This window comes from Chiloscyllium plagiosum, unplaced genomic scaffold (genome assembly GCF_037043375.1).
Source record: "Chiloscyllium plagiosum isolate Xiang-an unplaced genomic scaffold, Cpla_swu_hap1 HiC_scaffold_29, whole genome shotgun sequence".
Lineage (NCBI taxonomy): Eukaryota > Metazoa > Chordata > Chondrichthyes > Orectolobiformes > Hemiscylliidae > Chiloscyllium > Chiloscyllium plagiosum.
This window is the reverse complement of record NW_028270167.1, coordinates 3,697,612-3,719,071: the sequence shown is the minus strand read 5'-3', so window position 1 is coordinate 3,719,071 and position 21,460 is coordinate 3,697,612. Positions and strand designations below refer to the sequence as shown.

Sequence of the window (21,460 nt, the reverse complement as noted above, 5' to 3'; positions counted from 1 at the left end):
CCATGGCAAAGTTTGGAAGTTGTCACAGGGTGGCACAATGGCTTGGTGGTTAGCATTGCTGCCTCACAGCACCAGGGACCTAGGTTCAATTCCAACCTTGGGCAACTGTCTGTCTGGATTTTTAGATTAGATTAGATTCCCTACAGTATGGAAACAGGTCCTTTGGCCCAACAAGTCCACACCAACTCTCCGAAGAGTAACCCACTCAGACCCATTTCCTACATTTCCCTCTGACTAATGTACCTAACACTATGGGCAATTTAGCATGGCCAATTCACCTGACCCGCACATCTTTGGGCTGTGGGAGGAAACTGGAGCACCCGGAGGAAACCCACGCAGACACGGGGAGAATGTGCAAACTCCACACAGTTGCCCGAGGCTGGAATCGAACCTGGGTCCCTGGTGCTGCGAGGCAGCAGTGCTAACCACTGAGCCACCGTGCTGCCGCAAACCCTGAAGTTTGCACATTCTCCCCGCGTCAACATGGGTTTCCTCCCACAATCCAAAGATGTGCAGGTCAGGTGAATTGGCCATGCTAAATTGCCCATAGTGTTAGGTGCATTAGTCAGAGGCAAATGGGTCTGGGTGGGTTACTCTTCGGAGGGTCTGTGTGGATTTGTTGGGCCGAAGGGCCTGTTTTCACACTGTAGGGAATCTAATCTAATCTGATCGTGCCCCCTTAGTGAAAACTGGGAGGTTAGAGGTGAAGACCTGGGAGATAGCTGGGAGTCCTGTCCTGACCATTACTGCCTCTCAGTAGAATTTTAACTTATGGCCCAACTTTTGGGAAGCCCCGTGCTGGAGTATTAATGGCTCCAGGCTAACTGTGAAGCATCACTGGGCTAGGAAACAGTCACGTTTCCAGCCCTATCAAGTGGGTACCGGGGATGAGAGAATGGAAGTTAGAATTTCCCAGTACTCAGCAGTGTTGCTGTTAAGATATATTTAAAATTTTACAATCTACATACTCCCTGGTTGCTTCATTACCCTTAAATTGTGCTCATTCACCTCCATTAGACTGAAAATCTGCACTAGACGATTGTGGTCTCAAATCCACAAAAGGCTTTGAATACATAATTAAAGTTGAACCCGAGCTGAAGGAGTGAATGGTAGTTACATTTTTCAGACAACTGTCCAGTGACTGACATCATTCAGGATGGGTCTTAAAGATCCCACAATTCTGTTCAAACAGTAAGAAGAACTTTCTCTCTTTCCTGGAGGAAGTGAGGACTGCAGACGCTGGATATCAGAGTCAAAAAGTGTGATGCTGGAAAAGCGCAGCAGGTCAGGCAGCATCCAAGGAGCAGGAAAGTTCAGGCATAAGCTGTTTATCAGCTCTTTCCCTCTATCTCTCTACCTGTCTTTCTCTCTCTTCATTTCTCTCCCCTCTTCCCCCCCCCCACCACCACCACCACCACTTTCTGTGTCTCTCTCTCTCTCTCTCTCTCTCTCTATCTGTCTCTATCTTTCTGTCTGTCTGTCTCTCTCTCTCTCTCTCTTCCCCCCCCCCCCTCTCTGTTCTTCCCTCAGTCTGTGTATGTCTCTCTGTCTCTATTCTTCTGTCTCTCTGTCTCTGGCCTTCTGTCTCTGTCTGTCTGTCTGTCTGTCTCTCTCTCTCCCTCTCTCTCTCTCTCGCTCTCTCTCGCTCTCTCTCTCTCGCTCCCTCTCGCTCCCTCTCCCTCTCTCTCTCTCGCTCCCTCTTTCCCCCCCCGCAATTGCCTTATTTCTCTCTTGAGGAGAAAGTGAGGTCTGCAGATGCTGGAGATCAGAGATGGAAATGTGTTGCTGGAAAAGCGCAGCAGGTCAGGCAGCATCTAGGGAACAGGAGAATCGACGTTTCGGGCATTAGCCCTTCTTCCTGAAGAAGGGCTAATGCCCGAAACGGCGATTCTCCTGTTCCCTAGATGCTGCCTGACCTGCTGCGCTTTTCCAGCAACACATTTCCATCTCTTATTTCTCTCTTGGCCATGGTCCACCTATAGCCCCTATCATCTGAGTCCAAACTAACTTCCATTAGGTCCCCTTTCCTAATCCACAAAGTCAGAAGTCACGCCAACACCAGGTGAAGTCACCACCTGACAAAGGGGCAGAGCGCTGAAAGTTTGTGATTTTAAATAAACCTGTTGGACTATAACCTGGTGTGATGTGACTTCTGACAGTGTCCACCCCAGTCCAACACCAGCTGCCACATCATCCACTGAGACTTGTTCTCAACTACAAAGTTATACTGCACCTCTTTACCTTGTTGCTATCTCTCCTCTAATTAAAAAAAATTAATGATCTACCTTTCAGGCCATGTCTTTGATAATTTTATGTAATTTCAGTGGATCGTTAACCCAGGAGGCAGTCATACCCCTTGGATCTAGGAGTGGTGTAGGTCTGATTCCTGGTCAGCATCAGCATCAAGGTGTGGGTGTGTGCCAGGCAGTTCAGGAGCTAAAAACAATGACTGCAGATGCTGGAAACCAGATTCTGGATTAGTGGTGCTGGAAGAGCACAGCAGTTCAGGCAAAAGCCCTTCATCAGGAATAAAGGCAGTGAGCCTGGAGCGTGGAGAGATAAGCTAGAGGAGGGTGGGGGTGGGAGAAAGTAGCATAGAGTACAATGGGTGAGTGGGGGAGGGGATGAAGGTGATAGGTCAGGGAGGAGAGGGTGGAGTGGATAGGTGGAAAAGGAGATAGGCAGGTAGGACAAGTCCGGACAAGTCATGGGGGCAGTGCTGAGCTGGAAATTTGGAACTAGGATGAGGTGGGGGAAGGGGAAATGAGGAAACTGTTGAAATCCACATTGATGCCCTGGGGTTGAAGTGTTCCGAGGCGGAAGATGAGGCGTTCTTCCTCCAGGCGTCTGGTGGTGAGGGAGCGGCGGTGAAGGGGGCCCAGGACCTCCATGTCCTTGGCAGAGTGGGAGGGGGAGTTGAAATGTTGGGCCACGGGGCGATGTGGTTGATTGGTGCGGGTGTCACGGAGATGTTCCCTAAAGCGCTCTGCTAGGAGGCGCCCAGTCTCCCCAATGTAGAGGAGACCGCATCGGGAGCAACGGATACAGTAAATGATATTAGTGGATGTGCAGGTAAAACTTTGATGGATGTGGAAGGCTCCTTTAGGGCCTTGGATGGAGGTGAGGGAGGAGGTGTGGGCGCAGGTTTTACAGTTCCTGCGGTGGCAGGGGAAAGTGCCAGGATGGGAGGGTGGGTCGTAGAGGGGCGTGGACCTGACCAGGTAGTCACGGAGGGAACTGTCTTTGTGGAAGGCGGAGAGGGGTGGGGAGGGAAATATATCCCTGGTGGTGGGGTCTGTTTGGAGGTGGCGGAAATGTCGGCGGATGATTTGGTTTATGCGAAGGTCGGTATGGTGGAAGGTGAGCACCAGGGGCGTTCTGTCCTGGTTACGGTTGGAGGAGTGGGGTTCAGGAGAGCTCACAAGCAAAGCTGGAAATCTTTGACCTTTTGTCCTTACCCACAGGTACAATGTTATTTAAATGAATCCAAGATCATACAGAGCCCAGGCAAGTAGGAAAGTAAACTGGGGAGAGTGCCAGGACTTTACAAAGGAAGATAGAAAAATTAAGGGAATAGACAATTTGAATGAATTGTGGAGAAACACAAGGTGATTCACTTTGGTAGGAAAGCTAGAGAAACAACATTTGTTTGAATGGAATGAGCATCAAATGTTGGTGCACAGAGAGAGGTGTGTATCTGTGTACATGAAACACACAGTCTGCATGCAGATGACAGCAGACAATTAGGAAGATGAATGATTGGCCCTCACTGTAAAGGGGTGGAGTATGAGAATAAATAAATGTTGCTGCAGTTGTTTGGTTCTTTGAGATCTATCCTGGAGGACTGTTTATAGTTTTGGTTTCTGTATCTTCAGATAGATCTGATTGCCTTTGAGAGCATTCATCAAGGTCACTAGATTAGCTCCCGGATTGAGAGAACTGTGTGTTGGGGAGAGATTGAGTAAAATAGATCAGTACTTTCTGAAGTTTTGATGAATAAGGTAATTTTGTGGAAGGAGGATTTAAAAACATTGGCCGGGGTAATTGTTGAAAAGCTGCTTGCCTTGGCTGGAAGCTCCAGAGTTAGGGCCCATGGACTCAGGATGATCCTTTGTCTATTTAGGACTGAGCTGAGGAAAAAAAGTCTTCATTCAGAGGGTGATGAATCTTTGAAGTTCCCTACCCCAGAAGGTTGTGGGTATTTAGTCATTATGTTTTGAGTTTGGATATTAGGAGAATCAAGGGAGATAAGATTCAGGCAAGGAAGTGATATTGAGGGAGGAAATCCAGTGAATGACAGAGCAGGTTTGTTGGAAAGAATGGTTTTCTGCTGTTTCTTGTGCTCCCTTCCTGTTTCATTTCAATAACGGAGTTCTAACAGTGTAAGTTACAGAGCACTCTCAAATGTATTGAAATTCATAATTAGGCTTAACATGCAGCATTTAACACTAAGCACTTAGCTAAATTATAATAGTTCTATTACTGTCTAATGTACCAAGTGTTCGGTCATTAATTTTATTGAGAGTTTTAAGTACACAATGATTAATACACTTTTATTTACACCGATTGTAATGAGGATTTGACCCTTTTCTCCAATTTCCATTAATATATTTCTACTCCATCCTCAAGAGCATATTTCCACTGTTCCATTGTGGTCTTTACTTTCCAGTTTGTAACCATTTGTCAGTGACTGGGTACTTTACTGGCATTTAACAGCCTTTAACTGGAGTAATGTGTCTAAACTCTGGGCACTGCATGTTATGGAAGATGTAAAGGCACTGGAGAGGGTTCAGAAAGAAATTTACAGGGATGTTTGCAGGGATGATAAACTTCAGTTACACTGATAGACTGAAGAAACAGGGACAAGAAGGCAAAGTTCAGAAGAGGGTGGATGAAGGGTCTGACAAACCACATAGAACTGTTCCTATTGAGGGAAGGATCCAGAGCGAGATATTGCTAATTTAATGATTGATGAAAGAATCAGTCGCAACACAAGGAGAAGTATTTATGCAGTGAGTTTAGGATTGCCCTAGAATGTGTTTGTGGTAGACTCTATTGAGGCTTTCAAAAGCAAATTGGATAATAGCCTGAAGAGAGAGGAATTTGCTGGGGTGCAGGGAAATGGCTGTGGCTTGGGGCTAGACTCACTAGCAAATGGTTGGCATGGACATGAGGGCCGAATGACTTCTTCCTGTGCCGGAACCTGTCCGTGATTCTGTAAATGTTGGTCTTCTCTGACCTTCATCCCATCAACTTAACATTGACCAAATTCCAGCCATACACCCTCCTTAAAATGCACCTCTGAGCAAGTTTCAAACTCTGATTACAGAGTTGAAAAGAAAATCCCTCACTTCACTTAGGCCAGTCAGGTCTCCATTATTCTTTAGTTAGACGCAATCAAGGTGCTGATGAAGTCAGTACTGACTGTTAGCCTTGGTCATGCTTTCAGAAGATGTGTTTATCCAAAGCACAGCATACAATACAAAGATTGTGGATTCAGTGACTTATACTAAACTTATTAGGAATTCCTTTCCTTATTTCTTTATTTGTGAATTATAATGGAAACTGGCAAGGCTTTGAAGCGATGTGCGGTGCACACACTGATCCCTCTCACAGATTTGGTTGTTTGAAGCCAGATGAATGATGTAGCGTACGCACTCGTTTTCCTTCTCTGGAATATATCGAGGTTGAGATTGAAATTACAGCAGCCTTCTTCCCAATATTGTGTTCAGTTCTGGTCTCCCTGCTGTAAGAAAGATGTCAAACTTGAAAGGGTTCAGAAAAGATGTTGAGGAAAAAGTGAGGTCTGCAGATGCTGGAGATCAGAGCTGGAAATGTGTTGCTGGAAAAGCGCAGCAGGTCAGGCAGCATCCAGGGAACAGGAGAATCGACGTTTCGGGCATAAGCCCTTCTTCAGAAGATTATGCCCGAAACGTCGATTCTCCTGTTCCCTGGATGCTGCCTGACCTGCTGCGCTTTTTCAGAAAAGATGTTGCCAGGGTTGGAGGATTTGAGCTGTAGGGAGAGGTTGACTAGGCTAGGCCTGTTTTCCCTAGAGCATCAGAAGTTGAGGGGTGATGTATTAAAGGTTTATAAAATCATGAGGGGCATGGATAGAGTAAATAGGCAAAGTCTTTTCCCTAGGGCTGGGGAGTCCAAAGTTAGAGGGGCCTAGGTTTAAGGTGAGAGGGGAACGATTTAAAGGGGATCTAAGGGAAAAACGTTTTCATGCAGAGGGTGATGCGTGTGTGGAATGAGCTGCCAGAGGAAGTGGTGGAGGCTGGTACAATTACAACATTGAAAAGGCATCTGGATGGGTATATGAATAGGAAGGGTTTCGAGGGATATGGGGCAAATGCTGGCAAATGGGACTAGATTTATTTAGGATATTGGGGCGACATGGATGAGTTGGATGGAAGGGTCTGTTTCCATGCTGTACATCTCTGTGACTGTCAGACAGGTGATGTGGGTTAAATTCTAACGTACCTGTTAAGTGTCTAAAGCAGGTCGTGGTGCTGAAAGACCCTGACTGTACATTGCAGCTATTGCATGGGTTTAGACTGAGTGCAGAGAGAGCCATTTCACCGCACCCAACATCAGAGAAACCATCTCATGAAATTCTGTGCTGGAGGCTCCTGTAGCACCTCATCAACATTACAGAGAGGCTGACTGTGAGGAAAAGGATGACAAGATGTAAGGAGCAAGAAGATGTAGTGACACAGAGTGAAGCAGAGTTGTAAATATTCTGAAGAAAGGCATAGAATCAGAAAACAAAAGAAATCTGTGCTTGTAAAAGCAGAAAACATGCAGGAGAAGGCGTTATTGCAGAAATCAATTGTGCTTTTCCCTTTCACTTAGCGGACTGCATGTGTTTGCCTAGAGGAAGTCTGTAAGAATATGACTGCCGCCCCAGGAGTTAACTGTTGCCTTCCAATCAGCAATTATTAGGGCCAGGGTAGGGTTACCCCATGAGAGAGGTCTTCACTTTATTAGAAATTGCCACGGGGCACCTTGCAGTCTGCACTGCTATTTCACCTTGTAAGCCTGTTCCACAGTGATCTTAGCTGTGCTTGTTGGGCCTGGACATATGATAAAGACTATCATTCAGCAGGAAAATCCTTTGCTTTACCCTCCTGAGGGAGTTCCTGTATTCCACAAACAGCATCTAGTGGATGACAGCTGAGATTTTGCCTAATGAATCATGTTCATCATAGACTGTACCAGATTGCCATTAACCTGAATAGCCTGGCCAGTCAGCACTAGGGCAGGCACCTTCCGCTGGCCTGGGGTTCCAATAGAAAAGGATTGTTGAAATCTCATTTGTTTTTATAGTTGCAGAGACAATTGCAGCCCGTATAGCGATTGCACCACTTCAAAGAGTCTGGAATTATTTTGTGTGTTTCACCTCTCTCTGCAAAGTCCCAGAACTGTGTTGGCTTCAGCAAGTGCTGCAGGTGATACATCTGACACTGAGTCACCTGCTGCACAGGAATGTATTTTTCTGATGGTCACAGTTTCAGGTCCAAGCAAGTTGTTGACTATAAGTAGGCATTGTGCCATGCTTTAATAATTATGTCCTTAGTACAGCCTGAAGTTAATAACACGATAGTAATCAGGACAGTTGTGGAGATTACTGGTGGGGGTCCCCTGGTTTCAGTTCAGTTTCTTTGTTTCTGCAGTAGTTGTTATCTGTGGGGAGGCCAGCTCCTATTTTGCAGAAAATTCAATTAGCTTTCTGCTCCAATTACTTTCCTTTTATTCCTCCCATCCCAGCCCCACACCCATGAGCTTCTGCCTGCCTCCATTATGAAGCTGTGCGTCCACCTACTAAATATCAGCAGGCTCTATATTGACAAGGATATTGTCTGTCTGGCTCACTTGCTGTCTCATGCACTCACACATACACAGACACAAACGCATGCAGATGCACGCACCCCCACATGCCCACACATCCAGTCGGGAATTCTCATTTTTCTCACTCTCAGTTCCTCTCAAAAGTAAAGATAAATCACAGTGTCTCATTATAAAGCATTAACCTGTTCGACTTGCATCAAACCCCCTGAACATGGAAACAGACAGTCAAAGATAAACTCTGCACTAGGTTACGGGATGCTGTCATTTTCCGAGCCCAAAGGTAGGACTATTGTAACTACCACCATGTGAAACCACTTCATTGCCATAAAATAGTGTAATGCAGCTATCTCTGTTTCGAGTGGATGTTTATATAAAATAAGTTACAAGGCATCTTGATTTGAATTGAATTTATTGTCACGTGTACCGAGGCATAGTGAGAAGCTTTGTCTTGTGAGCAATACAGGCAGATCAGAGTTAAGTAGCATAGATAGTAAATAATAGGTAAACAGCGGCAAAAACTAAAACACAGGTACAGGTGAATGTTAAGAGTTTGTGAGTCCATTCAGTATCCTAACAACAGCAGGGTAGAAACTGTTGTGAAACTGGCTGGTGCATGTGTTCAGGCTTCTGCACCTTCTCCCAGATGGTAGAGGTTGTGGAAAAGCATTGCCAGGATGGGATGGATCTTGGAGAATGCTGGTGGCCTTTCCTTGACAGTGGGCCTGGTAGATGGATCCTGTAGATGGGAGGTTTATATCTTGTTTATATTGGTTTGAGCAATTGTTCTCAAAAGGTGTCTAACTCAAATGGAGAGAAAATAGTTGGTAAATTCAGCTTCCTACTTCTAAGAACTTTGTTCCATTTCCTATATTGAGCTCTTATCTGAATCTCATCCTTCATTTAGTTTTGGAGTAGAATATTTTTTTCATCAGCAGTTACAGTTAAAAAGCTTTAGGCCAAGTCACATCAAGTTGTAGAGAATGAGGTCCTGATCTCTAATTTAGTGTTAATGCTGTCTGTGTAACAGGATCAGTAACAGCCAAGGAAATGTCAAGTAGAAACAACATACTGCTGATGCTGGAAACTTGAAATAAAATTATAAATTGCTGGAAAGACTCAGTAAGTCTGGCAGGATCTGTGGAGAGAGAGAGAAAGAGAGAGAGTTAACATTTGGAGTCAAAATGTCACTTTTGACTCAAAATGAAGCTGTTCAAAATGTTTGCTGTTTCTTCTCACTTCCAGACCACTGAGTATTCCCAGCACTTTCTGGTTTTATTCCAGGGAATGTCTCCATCTGGTTGTTGGGCATTAGAACCAGCTCCCAGTTAATCCACAAATTATTGTCTGGGATTAATTTACAAACAGTGGCATCTTTGTCATCTGTCTGTGTGATCTTCTCATTATTTTCAATGGTTAAAAGTAATTTAATTAATATTTATTGGAAGAATATAAATCACAGGCTGAAAGTTACAGGAAATTCTCCCTCCTATGGCCAGCAGCAGAAACAACAGTCCCCAGTGATTAACAACGACATCAACAGAAATAGCTGGAAAAAGCTCAGCATGTCTGGCAGCATCTGTGGAGAGAAAGCAGAGTTACGTTTCGGGTCCAGTGATCCTCCCTCAGAACTGTTTCTCTCCACAGATGCTGCCAGACCTGCTGAGCTTTTTCCAGCAATTTCTGTTGTTGTTTGATTTCCAGCATCCACAGTTCTTTTTATTTAGTAGTCCCTGATGATTATGTCGTTGTATAAGCAGCATCGGGCACCATCAGACGCTTAATATACAATGATGCATCCATTCATCAGAAGGTTTCCCACTTCGTCCACACTTCCCATCAGCACCTAATCTCAAAGGTGCTGACTCTGGCTGGGAGGATCCTCCATGGGTTTATCTCTTTGTACCTAGTCCATACTCCACATGTGAACCCCCAGTTTTTGGTATTTAATCAGAGGGATTCCAGCTCATCCTAAATCCACATTGCAGCAGTGGATGGGAACAGCAATCTGGACCATCCACCTGTGTTTAAAATGCACTTGGGCTGACAGCAGTCAGGGGTGACTCAGTACTTGAGGCAAACACAGCAGGTGCTATCTTCGTAACAGCATCTAGAATTAAAGGTCTGATCAAAGCTGTGAAACCATGATCGATTATCATTAAAAACTTTATCTGAGAAGGTTGTTGCTGAGGATGATAATGTCCTTACCTCTGAGCCAGGGGTTCAAATCCCACTTGCTCCAGAGGTGTGTCAGAGCATCTCAAAGCAGGTTGATTAGAGAAATAAAAGATGCTAAGTGAAAATGTTACCACTGTTGGTAAAACGAAATGATATATAAAATAAAAGCCATAAGAAACAAAAACAGAAATTGCTGGAAAAGCTCAATGGGTCTGGCAGCACCTGTGATGAGAAATCAGAGTTAATGTTTCAGGTTGAATGAGTGTTCCTCAGAAACTCATTTGGTTCTCCAGTGTCCCTCGGAGGATAACTGCTGCCCTTACCTGGTCTTAGCTACACGTAACTCCAGACCCCGTGGTTGACTTCGAAATGGTTAACTACTCAATTCCATCTTCTGCAAGGACAGCTAGGGATTGGACATTGCCATCCCAGCCAGTGATGCACCCATCCCTTGAATGCATATTAAAAAAATTAACATCCCGTTACAGCCTCAAGAGATGGTTTAGTGTTGTTCAAAACAGGCTTCCCAAGAGTAGGAACTAGGTAGTATGCAGAGCAATCTTGTATCTGAGGTTGCAAGAGTTTTGATTCAGTATTTCACACTGTGTTGAAATGTATTGGTATATTTCAGTATCCTACATAAATGTGATTACAGAATGCTCAGCGATATCAGAGATTTATTACATTACTTATAGGGAACTCTGATGTAAGAATGATACAGCTCTCTGGTGGCCATTCAGCTCATCAGCACACATGCTGGCTTTTTGAAAGAGCTATCTAATTAATTCCACACCACACCACAGGTCCTGGGAATATGTGGGTTTTTTTCCACTTAAAGTGATTATCCGATTCCCTTTTTAAAAGCTAGTTTTTGTCATCCTTTTCTGGCAGTACGTCTGAGATCACAACTGCTCACTGTATAGATATGACTAAAGGGAAGTGAAATTATTACCTGTCACCTTGAACAAAGCATTAAAAGTTCCATCATTTTTGGTTTACAGTCCCTTAGATTTAGTGTAGAGTTTGCAATCGAAGATGTTGCTCATCTATTAGGAAGAGTAGTCATAGAATTATTATTGAAGCAAATACGAAGAGGAAACGCATGGCTACGCCAGATTCATTCTAAACCTCACCGTCAAACAATGATCCTTTTATAACCCAGTTTTAACTTTATAATTCCTTTGCTGTTGTTAAAACATGATAATTGCTTTGTATTCTGTCTTGTATCTTCTTTTCCAGTAGAGTTGGTTCCGTGTGTGTGTGTGTGTGTGTGTGTGTGTGTGTGTGTGTGTGTGTGTGTGTGTGTGTGTGTACGACGATCTGGAGAGTGAGCGATGTGGAGTGTGTTAATGATATGGATCATTCGGCCAGCGTGCGTACTGTTGTTCCTTCTTCCTTTTAAAGTGGTGCTTTGCATCTTTTTATGTAACTATTTAATGATTAAATTTACAGTAAATGATATAACTGGGGGAGACTGTAGCACAGTGGTAATGTTACTGGATTAGTAATCCAGGCCCCCCCAAGCTGTGGTTATGGGTTCAAATCCCAGCATGGTAGACAGGAAACTTCACTGTAAAATATAAAAGAAAACTGCATTAAAAAGCTAATCTAATGGTGACCATATAACCATTATCAATTGTCAAATGTTCATTAAAGTCCATTAGAGAAGGAAATCTGCCATCCCTGTCTGGTATGGCCTGTATGTGACTGCAGACCCACAGCAATGTAGTTGACTCTTAGCTGGCCTCTGAAATGGCCACTTGGTTCAAGGGCAATTGGGGATAAGCAATAGCCAGTCAATGCCATCCCAAGACAAAATAAAACCGCTGAGCGATACTTGGGGTAGTTTGGGTAGCAGAGAAGAGGTGTGATTGGAGCAAAGACTTGCCCTTACCAGGCAGCACCGTGGCTCAGTGGGTTTCCTCTGGGTGCTCTAGATTCCTCCCATATTTCAGAGGTATGCAGGTTAGGTGAATTGGCCGTGCTAAATTGCCTATAATGTCCAGCAGGCTAGGTGGGTCAGCCATGGGAAATACAGAGTTAGAGGATGGGATGCCCTTCGGGGGGGTCAGTGCAGACTCAATGGGCTTCTTCTGCACTGTATGGATTATATACAAGTTTAGGCATTCAAGACTAAGGTACCACATTACAATCAGTGGCAAATATTTAAAAGTTAACCAGTAATCATATATTTTAGTAAATGCATGTGCAGGTGTGTGGATTTTAATGAATATGACCAGTTGTGATCATGCTGCAGGAGATCCCACTGATTTAGCTCATGCATACCCCTGCCCAGCTGGAAGTACACTTGTAACCGTGTGCAAGAGGCTGGTTACAACTGGGGTGATTCTTTTGAGCAGCTGTTTCTGTGACTGCATAAGGTGCAGAGTCTGGACTGAGAGTGAACAAGATACAAAGATTATACTGAGTACAAGGACTTTATTGTACAAGAGACGCACATGTTTGATTTAAGAAACTCATGACATTGAGTTTATTAATATGAAAACAACACAAATAAAACAGAGGAGAGTTAAGTAGAAAATGCTGGAAATGCTCAGCAGGTCAGGCAACATCTGTGAAGAGAGAAATACTTGATATTTTGGATTGTAGGGACTTCAGCAGAATAGCGCTTTCTTTACAGGTTCTGCCTGATTTTCTGAGCGTTTCTACCACTTACTGTGTCTGTTTCAAATTTCCAGCATCTGCATTATTTTGCCTTTGTTTGACAATAAGCACAGGTTGTCTCGGGGGGTGGGAAGTGTGTTCTCGAAGGCAGCAGCGTAACTATGCTCTTTGTAAATGTCATGATGTTGAGAGAGCAGCTTAGATGTAGACTGTTAATTTCAGCCATCTTTCTCCCTTCCCTCTGTCTCCCCTTCCCCTTTCCCCTCGTCACTGCATCTTACAAATCACGGGACTGACACTGTCCCTTCCATCTGTCTTTTCCTACCCAGAATCCCCTCAAATCCTACCATCCAGCACAAGCAGTCCAAGTGTGAGAGAGAGTCTGGACAGCAGTGGAAGCAGCAGGAAGACCTTGGTGATTGGAGCAGTTGTGGGAGGTCTGATTCTCGTCTTGGTTATCGGTGTCATAATCTTCGTCGTCCTTCGGAAGAGGCAACAAACCTTCAAGGGTGACTACAACACAAAGAAACACGTGTTTGGGAATGGATACAGCAAAGCTGGCATCATGCCCCCAGCTCCAGAGCACATCTCTTATCAGGAGGAGTCCGATGAGGATAAAAAGCCATCTTCCATGAATGTGAGTTATGAGAATGAGAGGAAAGTTTCCCGCGATGGTGTAGACTTTGACACAGACTCCAAGCGTCCTTACTTCACCGTCGACGAGAGCGACACACAGGAGGACTTTGACGAGCAGACTCTGAGCTTCCAATATCCGCAGGATTTGACGGAAGACATGGTATCGCAGAATGATGGCTCCATCATTTCAAAGAAAGAGTGGTATGTGTAGTGCCAGACCCCTCATGGTGCAGGACAATGTCTGCGTGTCCTGCCTCCTGTACACCTGGCTCCACTGTAAAACTCTGCATCAGCTAAAGTCTTAATGATTACATTGTGATTTATTTTTTACATTTCATTCAAAAAAATATAAATAATGTTCTCAGATAGTGTTTCAAAATGAAAGGGAACACTAGTCTATATAGCACTAATTCGGGGTAATCCTCACTTATATCAGTTGGACTTCTGTAAAAACTGATGTCTCTTTGATATGCTACACAGACGTCAGGTAACTTGTGCTAAACACTGGAACTTAATTAGGCTGTCAGCACTTCTGTGGCTGCATGACCATAACTTCTTATTAACTTCTCATTAATTTATAACCATTCACTAGGACTGGATGGATGTGGCTAATAACTTACTGGCCTTTGCTGGTGAGTGGTTAATTTGTTTGGTTACCAACTAGTGATGACATGTGATAGCAACTGTTAATATTCCATTTAATTGGAGTTTTTACAAACACTCACTAAATGCTGCAGCTGATAATGGATTTATAGCTGGATTTTCCACTAGATGATATCAATATCTGTAAATACCAACTATTGTTTTTTTAAACTGCACATAACACTAAAGCCACAGAAGATCCCTTTGGGTACCTTAAATGCCTTGGTACCATTTGGATCAAAACTTTGCTGTCAATTTTTTTTAGCTTCTAGGTAAAATTAATTTGCCTGGCATAAAGAGAACATTTCCCCCCCTCTTGAATGATGTCCTGGTTGCAGCTTAAAACATTCCTGCATGTGAATGTCCATTTCTCCAGGCAATGTGAAGTGTGGCGCTGCCAAGATGTGTAAACCCTTCCCTACACAAATTTCTAACAAGTCTCTACAATGTTTAAAAATGTTGGGCTCACTTGTTGATTCTTGTCTGTGCATGCTTCAGAATTCTCTTTAACGAAATGTTCAATGTACTGCATCTTGCCTGCAGTCAGTCATGTAGTATAATGTATTTTTCGGGCTTATAACATCACGTTAGAGCTATAGTGTTGCCTCGTCCAAATGTAGTTACCCAGGTCCATTTCTACAATGATTTGATAAAATGAAGCCATGCATCAGAGACCAAATTTGATGGGTGTGATCACCAAGCCTGCATGACCCTGTGGAGTAATTGTTAATGAACAATCATTAATTGAGTGGACAAGAGCAATTTTCTGTGGATGCTGGATATCTGCGATAAAATATTCAAAAGGCTCAGCAGGTCAGATAGTTTCTGTGAGGAAAAAAGAGAGATGTGTTTAATGTTTGGGTCAGTCACTGATTCTTCAAAAGTGGAAATCTCTCAAACTGGACTTAAATATATGTCCATTTTCTCAAAGCCTTACCAGTAATTTATTGTTAAGTCGGCATTCTGTTCCATTCATAATGCTTAACTGGTGATGTTTCCCTGAGTGGGCAGTAAGAAGTGGCCATTTACAGATAAGCAAGAGATAATGTGACAAACCTGTGCCTTGAACTGCAAGATGTGGACCCTACAGCACTCTAGGTTGTTGAGCAGGTCTATTTGCCAGCAACTGATTTTAAAATGGTCCAGTTTTCGCCGCCTTTGTAAATTTGGTAAAGAATTGCAGTCTGTTCTTCATGTGGTCAGCAGGTCTGCAGAGTAAGTACCACACCTCCCACAGTATTAAACACATGGGCATTGTGCAGAGTAGCAAACAGGGACACAGTTCAGCATGTGCTATCAAACAAACATAGCATTCTCTTTGTTTGTGAAATGCATCAACAGTTACCTTTGTCTAAAAACGCCTACAAAGTGGGTGGAAGAAGTGTTGTCCATAAATAATAATGGTAACATTGTATTCCTCTGGCTTGCCGAAACTGTCCACCATTCCAACCAATGGATTTAGATGTAGCCTTGAGCTTCTTGCGATCAGGGACATTTTGTCTTGTAAATCCGAGAGGTGAGACATCCATCAGGTTCATAGGAATCCATAGGCAAAGACTATTGCAATTAGCTGCTGAGTTGTGAGACAAGGAGGAGAGGGGATTGCTCCATACCGCTATGGATCCTCATTTGGAAACAGCTCAAAATATACAACCCATCAGTCACTATCCTTCAAAACATAAGGTATGACACTTCAGGAGTGCACCCTTTATCCAAACTATTTTGTAATTCTGAACTGTCAGCAAGTGAGCAACAAAGGGGCATATTTTAAAGTAAAAGGCAGGAGGCTTAGAGGGAATTTGAGGAAACGTTTTGTCACCTAGAGGGTGGAGGGAATCTGAAATGCACTGCCTGGGGTGGGGGGGATAATGGAGGCAGGATGTTTCATAACCTTGAAAAAATACGTGAATGAGCACTTGAACAGTCATAACATTCAAAGCCATGGGCCTACTGTGGGGAAAATATGACTAGTGTGGTAATAGTATTTTTGATAGCAAGTCTTGATGGGCCAAAGGATCTCCTCTGTACTGTATGATTCTATGAAGCTATCTTCAAACATGATGGTGTAGAGGACTATTCTTTCAGGGAATGGTGTACCAATCTGTGTGTAGCAGTTTGATCATTTGAATTTGGTTTTGTTAATGCAGATGAAAAGCTGAGGTTAGTAAATGACCATAATCCATTTAATTCAGATAAAATTCCCATTTATTCATTCCCTTTTAAGGAAGGGAACTAACTGTCCTTCCCAACCTGATGCCATTCCCACACCTGTCTGGTTGACTCTGAAGTGGTTTAGCAAATGACTCAGTTGTGTCTCAGCTTTGGGCGTGGAGAGGGAAGCACCTTGTGCTATCCTTATCATTGCCTTCCATATTCCTATCAGTACTTGCAAATAAATGCTAGCAAGGCTATTTTCAGTATTTTTGCAGGGGTCTGAGAGTTATCCCATCGCAGTCTCGTTGGAATTCTCGTGCTTTGCTGAGCTCATCATGGGGATAACTTGCGATTCAAGGTGGCACATTAATGTTATTTCTATCTTGTTTGTACATGAGCCGATGGGTGGCGGATTGTTTCAGAGTACACTGTTCCATATCAGAAGTATTTGACTTTGAAAAGGCTTTTGTAAATATTGCACAAGTTTGTTATATGTCAGATTAACTCCATCTTCCTATTATCTAATGAGAGCTGATCTGATGGAGTGTAATATAGGTGCACATCTTTGTTTGTACCTTGTTGCATCATTGTTCCCCCTTCACAGCTTGGTTTTTACAGTGCCATTTGAATGTTACTATGCTTTAATATTTAGCACATGTTGATGAAACTTCCCCGGTTAAACCTCTGCTCACTGACCATTCCAACACTTGCGTTTAACTGGTTCTCGATCAACACTTGAAAGCATTCTAATGAGAAGAGAGAGGGAGAAATTTTGTTCGTGATGCACTGTTCCCAGTGGGCACCATTTCCATTCTCTAGCCTTTTCCCATGTGGCTATGATAAAGATTGTAAATGCCACCTAAGCGCGAGGGGAGATGGGTGATTATCAGCTGGGGAATCTATTTATTGGGATCAGTTACAATGCTATCACTAAAAGAGCCCGTTCTAATGGAGAGTCACTGGTCTTGAAATTCTAACGCTGTTTGTCCCCACAGATGCTGCCAGTCCAGCTGAGTTTCACCAGCAATTTCTGTTTTTGTATTAAAGAGCCTCCTGGAAAGCGAGGGAGGCAATTCATCACAGCCAAAGCCTTCCCTTCCAGCCCCATTGCTGTTCACATGAAAGCTATTGAGAGTACAGAGGTGAAACGGATGTTTTGCACATTTAAATTCCACATGTAAATCTTTCACATTACATTGGATTTACTTCATTTGCATGTGCATTATTATTTGCTGACAATAGCTTAGTCAGTGAGCTCAGTGTACTAACCTCCCTCACTGTTGGTACACGTTAATGGGGAAATTAGGGATGCTTCCTCAGTGCAGGAGAAACAACAATGGATCTTTCTGTCCACACTGTGTTGAACGTTCATTTTCCAGCCCTGTGTTGTGTTTGCCATTCTGGGGGTTTTGTCTGAACTTGTCCGCACACTGCACCCACCCCCTCATTCTGTGTGCCGTGAAGGAGATTGTCTGAATTCACTCTCATGGGGGAGAACTGAAAAATTGTACCTGACACCTGAGATGGACCCACATGTGGGCAATACTGCTGCTGCCCTCTCATGTTCGTATTCTGATAGTGTTCTCTGTGTCCCACCTCTGCCCAACATACCAGGACCTTATACACACAAACTCTCCACCCCTCCGATCGAACCCTCTGTTATTCCCATGGATTCCTCTTCCACCCCTCCAATGGGTGCAATTCATCCTGACACTTTCAACCCTGACCCCAATCTCCCTAACTGACCCTTGCTGGTCATGAGGGTCCCCTTAATCGTCTAAACCAACTCTCTCCGCCCCACACACCCAGTGCTGCTTCAACAAGACCATAGCCAACTGCAAATATGATCCAGACTCCGTGAATCTCTCACATACTGCTCACGTTACGTTTAAGGAATAATGTAATTCAGACATCTCTATACGAATGAGTCTTTGGGCCATGCAAACTTACTTCAAGTACAAATTGCCCAGCCCCCCACCCCACCCCTGTCACCGGAAACTTCACTTGCAGCTCATTTAGTCCCCCCACACACCCTCATTTGTGTGTGTGGGCCCACCACCCCCTCCCAACCCCATAAAACCAGTCCATCGCAGCCAGAAGCAATGTTTCTGCACAAAGCGCTTTCTTCCTAGTCAGTATTGGGTCGTGTGTTCAGCAATGTGTCTTTTGTACAAATGGTCACAATTTAGGGATCTGTTTGAGTGAGTGATGCTGGTTGTTGCTCAGACTGAAATGAACAAGACCACTTTTTAAATCACCTACTACCCGGTGATCAGAGAATAATTCCAATAACCACATCTGATAAAGAGCATTGCCATCCTTAGAGCTTCAAGGTTCTATGCAAATGGCCAGAAACATTTTGGGTCTTGAACCTTTATACATGACATGGGCATCAGGAGACAAAGGGTAAAATCCCAGAATATTGTCAATTCAAAATAGTACTGGTATATTTGAAGTGTTCAATATTTATCATTCCATGAACACACAAAGCTGATCAAAAAATGAAGTCCTTTTTATAGGTTTTGGTGTAATAACAAACCATTGCAAGGTAATCAGTTCATTCATTTGAGAATTTCAAGATGTATTTACAACTCCAGCAATATCCAATGGTGAACTGAGCTCCAGCATTCACTAATGTCTGTTCGGGAAGGAAATCTGCCATCCCTTATGTGATCTGGCTTACATGTGACTCCAGACCAACAGCAATGGGGTTGACTCTTAACTGGGCAATTAGGGATGGGTTGTAAATGCAGGCCTAGCCCACATCCTGTGAACAAATTGTACAAAAGTATCAGTCATGCGGTATGACAGAGTCATAGAGATGTAAGGCACAGAGGCAGACTCTTTGGTCCAACTCCTTCATGCTGACCAGATAGCCTAAATTAATCCAGTCCCATTTCCCAGCTAATGGTCCATATCCCTCCAAACCCTTCCTATTCATATACCCATCCAAATCCCTTTTAAATGTTGTAATTGTACCAGCCTCCACCACTTCCTCTGGCAGCCCATTCCATACACGTACCACCCTCTGCGTGAAAAAGTTGCCCCTTGGGTCCCTTTTTAAAAGTCCTGCAATGAAGTGTGACATGCACTTTACTCCAGTGATGCAGTAATATTTGGAGAGAAAGCGATGACATGACTTTCTCCCACACTGAGTCTGCATGTCCTTAGAGATACTTCACTTGCATATCTCTCTCTTCTCTCTTTCTCTCTTTCGCTCTCTCTGTCTCTCTCTCTCTCTCTCTTGCTTTCTCTCTTTCTCTCACTTTCTCTTTCTCTGTCTCTCTCTCTCTCTCTCTCTCACTGTGGCCAAGGTACTGTTATTTGCTTTTATTGTCCATTTACGTCCAGCGACATGTATTGACAGCTGGCAATCCGAACACACAACAAAGCAAGCCATCAGTATCCCACTCCTGCTTGTACTTGGTCTAACCATAGTGCTATGTTCTTCTGCCCGCTCAATGCAGAGCTGGGATAAATAGCTAGTTGTTCTCTGCCATTGTGCCCAATCATGACATTTCTTCTTCCATTAATTCAGGGTCGAGAGGTAAATTAGCCATGTGTGGCTGTTCTGAGCTACAAGATGGTCACGCTTTCATTTAAAGCTCCCCAGTTTGGTGCTGCGTTGGGATATACTGTGTTCATTGAATCTTGTTAACTATTGTGCAAATAAAACCATTTTGTAAAGTGTACTGTGTAATGTTTTGTACGATGTTGCAGATGCAATCTGTTTTATTGGGCTGCTTCCTTTCTCGTTGTTTCTCTTGATATGGATTCTCTGGTTGAAGGTGGTTTGGTTGTGGATCCTGCCTGCTCTGTTATGTGCCCAAGTGTGTGAAATGTTCCAAATCTTATTTGGGGGAGGGAAACTTCTTTTTTTTTAAATAAAATTTCAAATGGAAATTTCCTTGGTTTGCTGTTTTTATTCTCCGGTTGGTTCTGATCTAGTGAATTTTCCTGATTCTTGTCAGAAAGAATACTGAGTTCAGGAGTCTGTCTTCACCGGGGGATATGGATTTTGGTTTTTTTTTCCCTTTCAACCTCCCCTTTTCACCAATGCCTGAACTGTCAATCCAGGCTGGCACTCCCAGTGCGATTCTGAGGGAATGCTGCATTGTCAGCCTTCGAGATATTAACAGGAAAAGTCAGGGAAGATTAAAAAAAAATGTACTTCTAGTGGTTGGATATTCTCAAACCAGGCATAGTCTAAAAATTAGGACCAGACCATTCAGCAGAAATGTTAGGAAGCATTTTGACACACAAAGGGTAGTGAAGATTTCAAACTTTTTCCACAAATGGCATTGGATGCTGGATCAGTAGTTAATTTTAAGTCTGAGAGAGAGAATTTTCTGTTAAGCAAAGTTAATAAGGGATATGGATCAAAGGCAGGTCTGTGGAGTTTGGCTACAGATCAGCTGTGAGACAGTCGGTGGGGGCCGAGTGTCCTACTCCAGTTCTTATACGCAACCTGTTGGATGGATCTTAAACCGAGGCCTTTGTGAAAATGGTCTGTGGCACTATTTTGAAAAAGACAAGACAATTTCTTCCCCCTATCTTGAAACAAATATTTATCCCTGAACCATCATTGTCATCTGAGCAGTCAGTCCCACCATTGCTACATGCGTTGTGGGATCTTGCTCTGTTTAAATTGTTTGCTGTGGTTTCTACATTACATTACAACGGTGATCCCACTTTTAAAATGTGCTTCACTAAGGTGTACAGCACTTTGAGTTGCCCTGAGGATGGGAGCGGTATGATGTAGAAATGCAAGTGTACTTGTTTTTCCTCCCATGATGCTGCTCTCTGGTTCAGTTTCACAAAAAGCTCGTGTCAGTGTAGAGAGCTCAGTCCTGTCTCCTTCCAGCAGACAAGTTCCTTTCTGCAGATGGTCAAGCGAAAAAGGAGTGGGAACATACTAGACATATTCCTTTCCTTCCATCCTCCCCTTCACTTTCCAGCTGACCAAGCCAGGATGGGATTGCCCGGTGGCTCAGGGGTTAGCGCTGCTACCTGGCAGCGCCTGGGACCCAGGTTCAATTCCACCCTCAAGTGACTGTGCAAGCTCCACACAGACATTCTCCCTGTGTCTATATGGGGTTCTTCCCATCATCCAAAGATGTACAGGTTAGGTGGATTGGCCATGCTAAATTGTCCATAGTCAAGATTAGAGTGGTGCTGGAAAAGCACAGCAGGTCAGGCAACAACCGAGGAATATTCCTGATGAAGGGCTCCTGCCCGAAATGTTGATTTTCCTGCTCCTCGGATGCTGCCTGACCTCCTGTGCTTTTCCAGCACCACTCTAATCTAGACTCTGATGTCCAGCATCTGCAGTCCTCACTTTCACCTAAATTGCCCATAGTGTCAGGGATATGTC

At 43.7% G+C, this 21,460-nt stretch overlaps 1 protein-coding gene across 5 annotated transcripts in view; it reads left to right on the top strand.

The window, feature by feature from the left end:
• nectin1b (nectin cell adhesion molecule 1b) overlaps positions 1–21,460 on the top strand; it is a 557,504-nt gene that overhangs the window by 210,159 nt on the left and 325,885 nt on the right. For 2 of the 5 annotated variants that reach the window (XM_087976312.1, XM_087976314.1), the window contains exon 6: positions 12,984–19,989. The exons of the other annotated variants lie outside the window; for them this stretch is intronic. In XM_087976312.1, the coding sequence (XP_087832438.1) occupies positions 12,984–13,501 (518 nt within the window). In that variant the 3' untranslated portion in view covers positions 13,502–19,989. Of the gene's footprint in view, positions 1–12,983; positions 19,990–21,460 lie in introns of those variants that run through there. 5 annotated transcript variants of the gene reach the window in all.